Genomic DNA, 15,622 nt, shown 5'->3' on the forward strand with positions numbered 1-15,622 from the left:
TGATTGGACACTCTAAATTGCCCCTAGGTTTGAGTGTAAGCGTGAATGGTTGTTTTTCTCCTTGTGCCCTGCGATTGGCTGGCTACCAATTCAGGGTGTCCCCCACCTCTGGCCCAAAGTCAGCTGGGATAGGCTCCAGACGCCACGCGACCCTAGTGAGGATAAAGCGGTTCAGAAAATGAGGAAGAGATACTTTAGCAATTTATATGTACTATATACAGTGGGGCAAATAAGTATTTAGTCAACCACCAATTGTGCAAGTTATTCTACTTGAAAAGATTAGAGAGGCCTGTAATTGTCAACATGGGCAAACCTCAACCATGAGAGGAAAAAAAACAACAGAATGTCACGTTTGATTTCTAAAGAATTTGTTGGCAAATAATGGTGGAAAATAAGTATTTGGTCAATACCAAAAGTTCATCTCAATACTTTGTTATGTACCCTTTGTTGGCAATAACGGAGGCCAAACGATTTCTGTAACTCTTCACAAGCTTTTCACACACTGTTGCTCGTATTTTGGCCCAATACTCCATGCAGATATCCTCTAGAGCAGTGATGTTTTGGGGCTATCGTTGGGCAACACGGACCTTCAAATCCCTCCACAGATTTTCTATGGGGTTGAGATCTGGAGACTGGCTAGGGCACTTCACGATCTTGAAATGCTTGTTACGAAGCCACTCCTTTGTTGCCCTGGCTATGTGTTTGGAATCATTGTCATGCTGAAAGACCCAACCACGTCTCATCTTCAATGTCCTTTCTGATGGAAGGAAATTTTCACTCAAAATTTCTCAATACATGGCCCCATTCATTCTTTCCTTTACATAGATCAGTCATCCTGGTCCCTTTGCAGAAAAACAGCCCCAAAGCATGATGTTTCCACCCCCATGCTTCACAGTGGGTATGGTGTTCTTCGGATGCAATTCAGTATTCTTTCTCCTCCAAACACGAGAACCCGTGTTTCTACCAAAAAGATCTATTTTGGTTTCATCTGACCATAACACATTCTCCCAGTCCTCTTCTGGATCATCCAAATTCTCTATAGCAAATCGCAGATAGGCATGCATGTGTACTGGCTTCAGCAAGGGGACACGTCTGGCAGTGCAGGATTTGAGTCCCTGGTGGCGCATTGTGTTACTGATAGTAGCCTTTGTTACTGTGGTCCCAGCTCTCTGTAGGTCATTCACTAAGTCCCCCCGTGTGTTTCTGGGATTTTTGCTCACCGTTATTGTTATCATTTTGACGCCACGGGGTGAGATCTTGCATGGAGCCCCAGATCGAGGGAGATTATGAGTGGTCTTGTATGTCTTCGATTTTCTAATAATTGCTCCAACAGTTGATTTCTTTACACCAAGCCTTCTTTTACCTATTGCAGATTAAGTCTTCCCAGCCTGGTGCAGGTCTACAATTTTGTCTCGTGTCCTTCGACAGCTCTTTGGTCTTGGCCATAGTGGAGTTTGGAGTGTGAGAGATTGCGGTTGTGGACAGGTGTCTTTTATACCGATAATGAGTTAAAACAGATGCTATTAATACAGTTAACGAGTGGAGACCTCGTTAGAAGTTAGACCTCTTTGACAGCCAGAAATCTTGCTTATTTGTAGGTGACCAAATACTTATTTTACACTCTAATTTGGAAATAACTTCTTTAAAAATCAAACAATGTGATTTTTTTCCCACTTTCTGTCACTTATGGTTGAGGTTTACCCACGTTGACAATTACAGGCCTCTCTATCCTTTCAAGTAGGAGAACTTGCACAATTGGTGGTTGACTAAATACTTATTTTCCCCACTGTAAACGTTTAATTTTCACCAGGTTTGCAAACACTGCAGGAGATTTTGGCACACTCCTCCACAGATCTTCCCAAGATCAGTTAGGTTTCTGGGCTGTTGTTGAGAAACGAAATTTGAGATCCTCCAAAGATTTTCTACTGGGCTTAGGTTAGGCTAGGCCAGGGGTGGGCAAACTTTTTGATTCGCGGGCCACAATCGGTTCTAACATTTGACAAAGGAGCCAGGCCAGGAGGAGATTGATGGATTGCTTTGGTAATCCCCCCTCATTGGAGAAAAAATACACATCTTGGGGTATAGAGTAAATATGTGCTTTAATTTCAAATGAAAATGAACAATCATTACAACAAAACATGTGACTTTTGAATTAGTCTTAAAACACTGAAGATCAAATGAACTAAATGTTCCTCTATTAATTACTAACCATTTCTATTTTAAAGTACGGAAAGTTCTGTTGTCCTTCAGACAAAACAGTGGCAGCAAGTCAGTCTGTGGAGCGGAATGAAATTTAATCGGCGCGCACTGTTTATTTTGGAGAATGTGCGTATCACGGAGACACTTTCAATTTTAATGACATTGTTGGTCTCCTTTTTTAGCCCGCACATCAAAGTCTGGATTTAGTTTTGTTGTGGCGATTCTCAGAATGGAGCTGAGGTGTTGGTCTGTTAACTTGGATCTGTGGCTGACTTTGTTGATGTTCATGATGCTGAAGGTCTGTTCACACATGTAGGTCGAGCCGAACAACGCCAGCACCTTCTTTTAAAAACTCGCCCTCAGACAGTGTTTTACTAGCATTTGCTATTTTGAATGAAAGCATAAAACTGGCCTTGGTACTTGACTCTTGAATGGCAGTCTGACGATGAAAAAAACTTTGGTGAGCCTTTAAATGACCTGCCAACTTCTGAGCAGCAGCTTTCCATTCTTTTGTTGACAACTTGCTAGCATAGTTAGCATGCTTTGTAGCAAAGTGCCGGCTAATATTATACTCTTTGAAAACCACAACAGTTAATAGGCAAACAGCACATGATCAGTGTTGTGAAAAAATATTTAGTTGTCCACTCCGTATTGAACACTCGACATTCTTTGTCCACTTTCCGTTTCTTAGGTCCGCTCATCAATACCGAAGGGCTGACGGATAGAGAAGGGTCAAAGGGGAAATAGCAAACGTGGAGGAAAATGCCCTACGATTTACCTCAACAAAGCCAGTGCATCTGCTGTGCCATCTAGTGGAAAAAAAGAGGAATGGTAGGGAAAATAAAAATTAACAAGGTTTATTAATGTGATATTATGATGTTCGGCGGGCCGGATCAAAATGTTTAACGGGTCGTAATTTCCCCATGCCTGGGCTAGGCCATGTTTGAACCTTGACATGATTCTTACAAAGCCACTCCTAGGTTTATCTGGTTGTCATCCAGGTCATTGCCATGTTGGAAGACTCACCCACAATCCATCTTCAATGCAATGACTAAGGGAAGCAGGTTATTCCCCAAAATCTCACAATAAATGACTCCAGTCATCCACTCCTTACACGGTGCATTTGTCCTGTCCCACGTGTAGAAAAACACCCCCAAAACATAATGCTAGCACTCCATGCTTCAGCGTAGGGATTGTGTTCTTGGGGTGTGATAGGTTCACCAATAGGCATTGCCAAATGCACGCACAAATAAAGAGAAGACAATCTTCTGGATTTTTCTTGCAAGGAGAACAAATCGGTGAGCTCCAGTCCCCGCTCTGTTCTGGCCTCACACGCCTTTTTTGTTGTTTATTAACTTCAAGGACCCTAGTTACTACAATGGACGTCTCAACTCCCAAGGGAGGGGTGGGAAACAGAAGTGAGACGGCAATATAGTCAAAACAAATGAAGGTCTGAAAGTCAATAGCAGCTCTTGGTGTTTTGAATCTTCTTTGTTTTAGTCCACTCCAAGCAGTCCAAGGGTTTTGGTGTTTAGTCTAAATAAGGTTCTCAGGAGCAAAGCATTTACTTTGTTGCAAGCAACCATATAATAATATGAAACTAAGTTTAGTAGTTAAGCAAAGCATTCGCCATTGCAAGCAAATATATAATAATGTAAAACTAATAATCCTGACAGGGTGATAGTCATCATTCTTGTTCCTCCAAAAACCATTAATTGAATTATGACCAAAGAAATTTATTTTGGTCTCATCTGACCACAAAATTTCTCCCATGATTCCTTTTTATCATCCAAATGGTCATTGGTAAACTTAAGACAGACCTTCGCCTACTGGCTTAAGCAGGGAAACCCTTTGTGGTATGCATGATTTCAAACCATGATGTCTTAGTGTATTACCAACACCTTGGAAACAATGGTCATCTTGGAGAAAAGCCACATTATTTAAAGTTACTTAAAACATTCTGAAATTGTAATCTTTTGATTAAGTAAGTAGACAATGACAAAGTAATGCAAAAATAATAACAAACAGACACAAATGTAAAGAAAACATAATATCCCATCTTACAGCATGTTACGCGTCAATGGAAACATGTTGGTACATTATAATGGTACCTCTACTTACGAATTGAATTGGTTCCAGAACTTGTTTTGTAACTTGGATTTTTCGTGAATAGAGCAGTATTTTATATGTAAATTATCTAATTCGTTCCCTTGTCTAAACCCTTTAAAAATTATCTGTGTATAAGTGTCCCACTTTTGCATGAAAGATGTGAGAAACTGAAAAATGACAGAAAATGATTTATTAAAATTAATAAAAAACATGCAAAACATGTTCTATTCATGCAGGTGCATGAGTGTAAGGAGGAAGCTAACGTTAGGCAATAGACATAGCACAAAAACACAGGGACATAAAAGGACATCTAAACAACTTCAAATTATGAACAAACCAACTTAGCATTAAATAGCTGATTTTTCAGAAATGATCGAGTCCGTCACTGTATGTCCTGCAATTTCATTTATTCATTTTCTGAACCTCTTTTCCCAGCTGAATTCGGGAACGAGGCGGGGGGACAACACCTTGAATTGGTGACATAAGGAGGCGGACACACATTCACACTCACACTCACCGAGGGGCAATTTAGAGTGTTCAACCAGCCTACCATGAGTGTTTTTGGAATGTGGGAGGAAACCGGAGTACCCAGATAAAACCCACGGAGAACACGCAAACTCTACACAGGACAGGAGGACCAACCTGGAATCGAACCCAGAACAGGGAGGCTGACGCACTAACCACTCAGCCGGCAGGCCACCCTCCTGCAAGTTCTTCCTTTTTTTTATCGAAAGCAATAACAGTCTCTCCATGTCGTTGTTCAGTGACGACATGCCAATGAGTCGTCACTTTAAAAGCTTACTTCTAGTTCAATATTGTAGTGATGGTAGGTGAGTATGACCGTGTTGCCTTGCAATATCGCTCGTGGATGGCTAACAGGGTCGAATTCTTCATTTCAATTGCACCAGAAATGTTAATTTGAGCTATGACCACATGAAAAAAAGAAGGCCAATGGGTGTAGGGAGATTATCAAGTAGGACAACACTGCCGCGACAAAATAAAATAATGGATACAGGAAATGCATTGTTATTTTGGAGAATCTTGGATGTTGTCGTATGTTGGAACATTAATTGGCATTTTAAAGGGTTTTCTACCTCAAAATTTAGTATGTAGACGCATCTGTAAGTAGAGGTACAACTGCATTTTGTAGTATAAGAAATGTCTAGGATGACTAAGTTAGCACACAGTATGTCTGTGGGAGGAATTAGAACAATTACAAGTAAAATGGTATTCAATAGTGAATTGGCTGTACTATGTATTAAACTTAAATGTTACAATTGTGATAATGGATAGTACAGAAATTGGACTCATGGAAAGTCAATGGTCTTTGAATGATTTAACAACTTTGATCAGATTGCTATAGAATGCTGCCATGCTGGACGGGAAAAAGGAGTCAACCACAGAGCGAGGAAGTAAACCACCAAGATCTGTCTGGAAGAAAGTGAAGACCTGGGTTTTGTTGGGCTCTCTGCAAACAAAAAGGAGGACAAATGAAGGTGAATGTTTGTAGAATTAAAACAGCAAGGACTGATCAGTTACAAACCATATACTAGTGTTGTGCTTATACTTATAATAGTATAATGCTGGAATTGTTATTGGCAATTACTTCGAATCTAATTGTTGCAGTACTACATGCAATACATGTTGTAATTACATAGATGGAATTATTTTGTCCTTTGAGAGCAGAGCCAATAAATTCTTAGGTTTTAAGAAGTATCAATCAGTGCCTGAAAAAGCCATTACAGCAATCTCCCTCTCCCTGTGTGTGTGTGTGTGTGTATGTGTGTGTGTGTGAGTGTAGGTGTGTGTGTAGGTGTGTATGTGGGTAGGTGTGTGTGTAGGTAGGTGTGTAGGTAGGTGTGTAGGTAGGTGTGTAGGTAGGTAAGTGTGTAGGTAGGTAAGTGTGTAGGTAGGTAGGTGTGTAGGTAGGTAGGTGTGTTAGTAGGTAGGTGTGTAGGTAGGTAAGTGTGTAGGTAGGTAGGTAAGTGTGTAGGTAGGTAGGTGTGTAGGTAGGTAGGTATGTAGGTATGTATGTAGGTAGGTATGTAGGTATGTATGTAGGTATGTATGTAGGTAGGTATGTAGGTAGGTATGTAGGTAGGTATGTAGGTAGGTATGTAGGTAGGTATGTAGGTATGTATGTAGGTATGTAGGTATGCAGGTATGTATGTAGGCATGTATGTAGGTATGTATGTAGGTATGTATGTAAGTAGGTATGTAAGTAGGTATGTAAGTAGGTATGTAAGTAGGTATGTAGGTAGGTTGGTATGTAGGTAGGTATGTAGGTAGGTATGTAGGTAGGTATGTAGGTAGGTATGTATGTACGTAGGTATGTACGTAGGTATGTATGTACGTAGGTATGTATGTACGTAGGTATGTATGTACGTAGGTATGTATGTACGTAGGTATGTATGTACGTAGGTAGGTATGTATGTAGGTATGTATGTAGGTATGTAGGTAGGTATGTAGGTAGGTAGGTATGTAGGTAGGTATGTACCGCAGTGTCAGTAACGAGTGCTATTTCTATTTTAAACACAAAGGACGCACCGTTTTTTTAGACGCATATATATTATATATGGATGAATATCGAACCGCAATAGCGCTGGCTACCGGAAGCAGCCCCAGACTCTATTTCCGGTTTCCGGTGCGCAGTGACTGCTGGGATATATAGTTCTTGCACGCTACACCCACACGCTAAAAACACGTTTTTAAAAAGGCAACGGAAGCAAAACTAAGTTCGGTTGTACTTTATTTAGCTATTTTACAACTTACTCATGTCATGATCACCCACAAATCCATCAAAGTCCTCATTTTCTGTGTCCGAATTGAACAATTGTCCAAATTAGTCATCGAAAACGTTGAGTTTTATATGTTCGTCCTGCCGGCCAAAATCCATTCGCAAATAGTAGCTAGTTAGTAGGTAGCGTAACTATTCCGGGGCTGTCTTCCATGCTTCCCAAGGCTGTGTTGATGCCGATCGCCAGGCCACAATCCATTCGCAAATAGTAACTAGCTAGTAGGTAGCGTAACTATTCCGGGGCTGTCTTCCATGCTTCCCAAGGCTGTGTTGATGCCGATCACCAGGCCACAATCCATTCGCAAATAGTAGGTAGCTAGTAGGTAGCGTAACTATTCCGGGGCTGTCTTCCATGCTTCGCAAAGCTGTGTTGATGCCGATCACCAGGCCACAATCCATTCGCAAATAGTAGCTAGCTAGTAGGTAGCGTAACTATTCCGGGGCTGTCTTCCATGCTTCGCAAAGCTGTATTGATGCCGATCACCAGGCCACAATCCATTCGCAAATAGTAGCTAGCTAGTAGGTAGCGTAACTATTCCGGGGCTGTCTTCCATGCTTCGCAAGGCTGTGTTGATGCCCATCGCCAGGCCACAATCCATTCGCAAATAGTAGCTAGCTAGTAGGTAGCGTAACTATTCCGGGGCTGTCTTCCATGCTTCGCAAGGCTGTGTTGATGCCGATCGGCAGGCCACAATCCATTCGCAAATAGTAGCTAGCTAGTAGCTAGTGTAACTAGCCCGGCGCTGCCTGCCACCCTTCGTCAAGCTGTGCTGATGTACAGGCCACAATCCATTGGGTGTATTGACAAAAGAACTACATATCCCAGCAGTCACTGTGCAGTACTTTTCTAAGGGGAAAATAGTAGAGTCGGGGGCTGCTTGCCGTAGTTGTGAGAGATGGTGTAACCCACATATATATATAAACCTTACAAACACCATACGAGTCGTACGGTGTTTGTAAGGTTTTTGGGGGGTTTGTAAGGGGAATCAATAATCATTTATAAGGGCAGTTATCGGCAGAGGTTGACAGGCATGATATATAAATATATATATCAGTGGCGGGTGGTGCATTTTCTGGTAGCGCCTTCAACGTATCAATCCAACCCTCAAAAAATATTTTATTGCTATAAAACCTCTACTGCAGCTACAGCTGCGACACATAAAAAATAATAAATTAATGCACAAAAATGGGGTAAAATCCACTTCCTAGCAGCATTTCATGATTAAATACAAATACTGGAGCTTTTCAGTCATTAAAACCAGGCCAGGGGGTGATTTTCCCGGGAAAAGACAGCGATGAACGTCAATGGCGTACGGGCAAACATTGCCCGACAATGGGGTAAAATCCAGCCGAAAACAGCATTTATTGATTAAATACAAATACTGGAGCTTTTTAGACATCAGAACCGGGCCCGGAGTATCATTTCCCCGGTAAAAAGACAGCGATGAACGTCGATACGTCCATACGTGAAATGACAAAAAATGCACTAAAATACTAAAAATAGGTAAAATCCACTTCCTAGCATCACTTACTGATTGAATACAAATACTGGAGCTTTTGAGACATTACAACCAGGCCAGGGGGGTGATTTTTCCCGGGAAAAGACAGCGATGGACGTCAATGGTGAAACGCCAAAAATTAAACTGGGGTAAAATCCACTTCCTAGCTGTATTTTGTGATTAAATACAAACACTGGAGCTTAAATACAAACACTGGAGCTTTTCAGATATCAGAACTTGGCCCACAATTGAAATATTATTTAGGAATATAGCCATATTTGTAATTTTACTCACCAAAAATCCTTTTTACACAATATCCATCCTCCTTTCTTTCTTCCTTCTTTCCTATCGCCATCGAAGCTAATGATAAAGTCGAGCCTGTCCTGTCACATTTCCGGCATAGTCCGTTTTGAAAATGGCATTAAATCAACACAACAATATACTATTTGCTTGTGGAGCTAAGTTAGCGCGCAGAAAGTGCCCCACACACCATTTTCCCGGCTGTAACAGGCTTGCTAGCTTCGGAGTTGACCGCCCTTTCTTAATGATGTCCATTTTTTTCCTGAAAAAGTCCGTCTAGAAAATAGCTTTGTGAGCAAACAGAATCTATTTGTTTTTGCTTCTGTCGGCCATAGTGGGTGGAGTTTGCGATCTCGGCTGCCTCGGTACTGCTTTGGCCCGCCTACTAGCCAATCATAGTTTGTGAAAGCAATGACATGTCCCAGCCAGCAAAATGCTAACGCCTATGAAAAATCATTTTGGGGTTGCCAACTCGAAATCTGATTGGTTAAAAGCAACAGTCTAGTTTAATGCAGCAGAGCCCGCAAGAACTGATTGTGCAGGCTTTGAGGCAGATCTGATCTGGCAACAAATAATGGCTGAAATGTGATTGGTTAAATGCTTCAATATGAAAACACATCTGGAAGCAGTGCAACCAGGGGGAAAAGCAATGAAAGGAAGCTAACAGACCATTTGGAATAATAAGTACGTATTGATGGACAAAATATAATATGATTCAGATATTTCTTAGGCCAGCAGAGAAGGCCTTGAAGGCCCTGACGGCCCGCCACTGATATATATATATATATATATATATATAAATGTATATATATATATATATATATATATATATATATATATATATATATATATATATATATATATCAGTGGCGGTCGGTGCATTTTCTCAACCCTCAAAAACTATTTTATGGCTATAAAACCACTACTGCAGCTACAGCTGCGACACATAAAAAATAATCAATAAATTAATGCACAAAAATGGGGTAAATTCCACTTCCTAGCAGCATTTCATTATTAAATACAAATACTGGAGCTTTTCAGACATTAAAACCAGGCCAGGGGGGTGATTTTCCCGGGAGAAGACAGCGATGAACGTCAATGGCGTACGGGCAAACATTGCCCGAAAATAGGGTAAAATCCAGCCGAAAACAGCATTTATTGATTAAATACAAATACTGGAGCTTTTTAGACATCAGAACCGGGCCCGGGGTATCATTTCCCCGGTAAAAAGCCAGCGATGACCGTCGATACGTCCATACGTGAAATGACAAAAAATGCACTAAAATTAGGTAAAATCCACTTCCTAGCATCATTTATTGATTGAATACAAATACTGGAGCTTTTGAGACATTACAACCAGGCCAGGGGGGTTATTTTTCCCGGGAAAAGACAGCGATGGACGTCAATGGCGAAACGCCAAAAATTAAACTGGGGTAAAATCCACTTCCTAGCAGCATTTTGTGATTAAATACAAACACTGGAGCTTTTCAGATATCAGAACCGGGCCCACAATTGAAATATTATTTAGGAATAAAGCCATATTATACTCACCAAATTTTTTTTTTTAACTGTACACAATATCCATCCTCATTTCTTTCTTCCTTCTTTCCTATCGCCATCGAAGCTAATGATGAAAGTCGAGCCTGTCCTGTCATATTTCCGGCATAGTCCGTTTTGAAAATGGCTTTAAATCAACACAACAATATTCTATTTGGTGGTGCAGCTAAGTTAGCGCACTGAAAGTCCCGCACACACCATTTTCCCGGCTGTAACAGGCTTGCTAGCTTCGGAGTTGACCGCCCTTTCTTAATGATGTCCATTTTTTTCTGGAAAAGTCAGTCTGGAAAATAGCTTTGTGAGCAAACAGAATCCATTTGTTTTTTGCTTCTGTCGGCCATTGTGGGTGGAGTTTGCGATCTCGGCTGCCTCGGTACTGCTTTGGCCTGCCTACTAGCCAATCATAGTTGGTGAAAGCAATGACATGTCCCAGCCAGCAAAATGCTAACGCCGATGAAAAATCATTGTGAGGTTGCCAACTCGAAATCTGATTGGTTAAAAGCAACAGTCTAGTTTAATGCAGCAGACCCCGCAGAACTGATTGTGAAGGCTTTGAGGCAGATCTGATCTGGCAACAAATAATGGCTGAAATGTGATTGGTTAAATGCTTCAATATGAAAACACACATCTGGAAGCAGTGCAACCAGGGGGAAAAGCAATGAAAGGAAGCTAACAGAGCATTTGGAATAATAAGTATTGATGGACAAAATATAATATGATTCAGATATTTCTTAGGCCAGCAGAGAAGGCCTTGAAGGCCCTGACGGCCCGCCACTGATATATATACGTATATATGTGTGTATATATATATATATGTATATATATGTATATGTATATATATATGTATATGTATATATATATGTATGTATATATATATATATATATATATATATATTTATGTATATGTATATATATATATATATATATATATATATATATATATATACACTCGAATATAAGTCACCTGCGTGTATAAGCTGCACCCTAAAAATTGCCTTGAATTTTTTTATTTTTACATCTTCTCGCGTATAAGCCGCCCCCCTGATTCCCAATTTTCACCTCCATATTCATGGTTTTAATAGGGAGAACAAATGTGTTACTTTGAAGGGAAAATCTTAAGAAAAATCATCACACATGGTATTTCTGAGATACTGTAGGAATCAAAAGCACATTATTAGGGTAATTATCATAAGGAAGTTAATATGCCTGTCTTTGTAAATGCAAAATATCAAATTCATTAATTTGAAAAAGGAAATAAGTCTATCTTGATGAGAACCTGATGCTTTCTAATTGCAAAAATTACAATTTTCTTACCAGATGTTTAAGATGTCGTGGCAGCCATATTGCTTCTAATGTCAAAATATCTTAATTCATTCGATGCTTCATATTACTCCAATAGTTGCCACTTTCGAACAAGAAATACAACAAAAAAAAGTCAATATTAGCGAGTTAGCTTAGCTTTGTGATGTTCTTTGATAGCGCTGGGACACCATCTACACAGATACTCCGTTCAGAGAGTGAGACAAAGGCACACAGATGATTCTTCAGCTTCTTTTATATCAAATCCAAGTAATTGACTATGTAGAGCAGTCTTCTTTGACAACACATTAAAGTCAACTTTGATGAACACTGAAGGAGCTGAAGAGAGAGAGAAGCAAGGTTAAGACCATCTACAGGAGGAAGCTAGAGAACCAACTCCACAGAGGCAACAGCAAAGAGGTCTGGAGGAGCTTGAGGACCATTTCGGGCCATGGAGGCAACAGTGAGAGAGACCCGGAGTCCGGAGACAGGGAGTGGGCCAATGAACTGAATCAGTTCTTTAACAGATTCAGTCCTGCCCCCACTCCCCTGACCCCCCAGACCAGAAGCAACTCCCCCCTCTTTCTCCTCCTCTTCTTCCTCCCCCTCTTCTACCGGTCTCTGCATTACTGTCGATCAGGTGATAAAACAGCTAATAAAGATCGAGGCAAGGAAGGCTACCGGTCCAGACGGCCTCAGCTCCAGAATACTGAGAGACTGTGCGGATCAGCTTGGCAAAGTGATTCTGCATATTTTCAACCTCAGCCTCAGTCTGCAGAAGGTCCCCACCTTGTGGAAAACTTCCTGTGTGGTCCCAGTTCCAAAGACCGCGAACCCCAGGGAGCCAAACCACTTCAGGCCGGTAGCATTAAGCTCTCACCTGATCAAGACATTGGAGAGAATCATCCTAAATCACCTGAGCCCCCTGATGAATGCAGAGCTGGACCCTCTGCAGTTCGCCTATCGTCCAGGCATTGGTGTGGAAGATGCTACCACCTACCTGATGCACAGGTCTCTTTCACACCTGGAGAACATGGGAAGCACGCTGAGAATTACGTTTTTTGACCTCTCCAGTGCGTTCAACTGGAAGGAAACTGGAAGAGGCTGGAGTAAGGAACCACTTAGCCGCATGGATCATCAACTTCCTCACTGACAACCACAATATGTGAGACTCCAGGACTGTACGTCTGATGTGGTAGCTTGCAGCACGGGGGCCCCACAAGGCACAGTGCTCTCCCCACCCCTCTTCTCCCTCTACACATCAGACTTCAAACATAATACAGACACCTGCCACCTCCAGAAGTTCTCTGACGACACCGCTATTGTTGGACGAGTGACGGACGGGAACAACCTAGATACAGGGGAGTCATCACAGCCTTTGTTGATTGGTGTAGGCAAAACCACCTCTACATCAACACCAGTAAGACAAAGGAAATGGTCATCGATTTTCGGAGGAATCCTCAACAAGACCACTCAGGTGAACATCCAGGGTACAGACATTGAAATCGTGGAGAACTTTAAGTACCTGGGTGTTCACCTCAACAACAAACAAGATCAACAATACCTCCGGCAGGTGCAGAACCTTCAAAGAAGGGCTCCCCCAAGGCTCAGTCCTGTCGCCCCTCCTATTCATCATCTATATTAATGACCTCCTCGACAAGTTCAACGATTCCACCCTGGTCAGCGCCTATGCAGACGATCTGGCTCTTGCTTGTCGGGTTAGGAACAAAGAGGAGGTGGAAAGCAGACTTCAAACGGAGGTTGGAAAAGTCTGGAGGTGGAGTTCCGAGGCACACCTAAATCTTAACACCACAAAGTGTGAGGCGTCCTTTTTTAGCCTGGACTCACTCAGCTGAGGCCAAATGGCAACCAAAGATCTCAATAAATGGCGCCGCCCTCTAACATAACCCCACCCCCACTTTCCTTGGCGTATCCTTCGACCGACAACTCACGTTTGCGGAGCAGGCGAAAAAAAGTCCGCCAAACCATGTCCAAAAGAACAAATCTCCTCCGCAAACTCAGTGGCACATCTTGGGGTTGGCAACCAAACGACCTTAGAACGGTATATATTGCCACCCAAAGAAGTCTCGCAGAGTACGCAGCACCGGCATGGGCCCCCTGGCTGGCCCAAACTCACCTCTAATCCCTCGAAACTGCCCAACTGGAAGCAGCCCGCGCCATAACCCACCACCTCAGGTCTACCCCCACCGAAGCAGTCCTACATGAGGCGTATCTTACACCCCTCTCATCCCGCCTCAATCTACATACACTTCTTAAAGCTGATGCCTGTAACCAGCTGCCTCCTTCTGATACCCGACCTCACCTTCTCCATGAAAACATCAAAATGCGGTTACAAAAGAAGTCAGACTGGCGATCTTCGACCCTTCCCCGTCTTACCGCCCTTGAACTCCATACCCCTTGTACATACTCTTCCCCCCCTGCCCACCCTGGCTATTACACCCCCCCCCCCCATCCAAACCGCCTTTACTGCAGTCTCTAAACAAATGCCGACCGTCACGTGACCGGATGATTCGTCTTAAGACGTTTCGCCGACGGACGTTTGACAGACGGACAGGTCGCCGAATGGACGTTCCGCCGAACGTTCATTCACGGAGGTTTAGCCGAAACGGTATTCGCGCGCTCGCCCCGCCCCCGGATCGTGTGTGTACAAGTTTTTCAACCTCGGCCTGGGGGCCATATACGGCCCGTTAGGATTTTTAATACGCCCTGCCGCCGGCGTTGTCCAAATTATAGTAAAAATCAATGATTAATTTCCCTTTGCCGCTCATCACTCTCAATTTATTAGTCTACCGTCAATGGCAGCCCGGGAATAAGCACTCTTGGGCGGGCATGTCAGCCCGGGATTAAGCACTCTTGGGCGGGCAGATGTAGCAGAACCGAGCCGTGAAATGACAGCAATCGGGTCAAATCCATCCTAAAACAGCATTTAATGATTCAATACAAATACTGGAGCTTTTTGGACATTAGAACCGAGCCCAGGGAAGTGAATTCCTCGCTCGATAAGGCAAAAAAAACGTCTATATACGTCCATTCGCCAAACGGCTCAAAATACTCTCAAATTCGGTCAAATCCAGCCGAAAACAGCGTTTAATGATTAAATACAAATACTAGTATTTGTATATATAATACTAGTATTGTATATTATACTAGTATTTTGTTTAAAACAAGACAAAGGAAATTCACATTCTTCGTCGTCTTCCTTCTTTTTTTTGCTTGGTATTCCCATAGGTATCGTGTATACAGACTAGATTTCCGATGCGCGTTGTGAGGGAACGGAGCTAGACGTCGTCGCTTGTCGGCCATTTGAAGAACAGGGCCATTCGCCAAACGGCTCAAAATGCTCTCAAATTCGGTCAAATCCAGCCGAAAACAGCGTTTGATGATTAAATACAAATACTAGTATTTGTATATAAAATACTAGTATTTGTATTTAATCATTAAACGCATTTTGAGCCGTTTGGCGAATGGACGTAGCTGAGGAAAACAGCAGACTGGCAGACATCAATCATCCTCACTGACTGCAAATCACTGGTCCAAGCTATGGGAAACCCCCACACGCAAGACCCTGCCATTCGGAGACTTCAGGGTGACATCGCCCTTTTCCCTCCGCCTAAGCGACTACAGCTACTGTGATCCCGGGCCACTGCAACATACGTGGTAACGACCTGGCCGATGCACTAGCTAAACTTGGCTCGTCAGATGACCAAACCCATACCTCCCCGGACGCAGCCACAAGACGCGCCATCATCCAACGTGAAGATCGCTCTCCCCCCCTCACCCCCGCCTTTTGTAAGACCTACACTACAAAAGTCACAAAGGAAGAACTTGCCCTACCGAAAGG

The 15,622-nt window shown here is 42.5% G+C and overlaps 1 protein-coding gene across 2 annotated transcripts in view; it reads right to left on the reverse strand.

The window, feature by feature from the left end:
- Positions 1–4,483: 4,483 nt before the first annotated feature.
- Positions 4,484–15,622, reverse strand: part of stard5 (StAR related lipid transfer domain containing 5) — a 41,702-nt gene continuing 30,563 nt past the window's right edge. For both annotated transcript variants that reach the window (XM_077592988.1, XM_077592981.1), the window contains exon 7: positions 4,484–5,776. In XM_077592988.1, coding sequence (XP_077449114.1) covers positions 5,626–5,776 — 151 coding nt within the window. In that variant the 3' untranslated portion in view covers positions 4,484–5,625. The remainder of the gene's footprint in view (positions 5,777–15,622) is intronic.

The sequence above is a fragment of the Stigmatopora argus genome, chromosome 2 (genome assembly GCF_051989625.1).
Source record: "Stigmatopora argus isolate UIUO_Sarg chromosome 2, RoL_Sarg_1.0, whole genome shotgun sequence".
Lineage (NCBI taxonomy): Eukaryota > Metazoa > Chordata > Actinopteri > Syngnathiformes > Syngnathidae > Stigmatopora > Stigmatopora argus.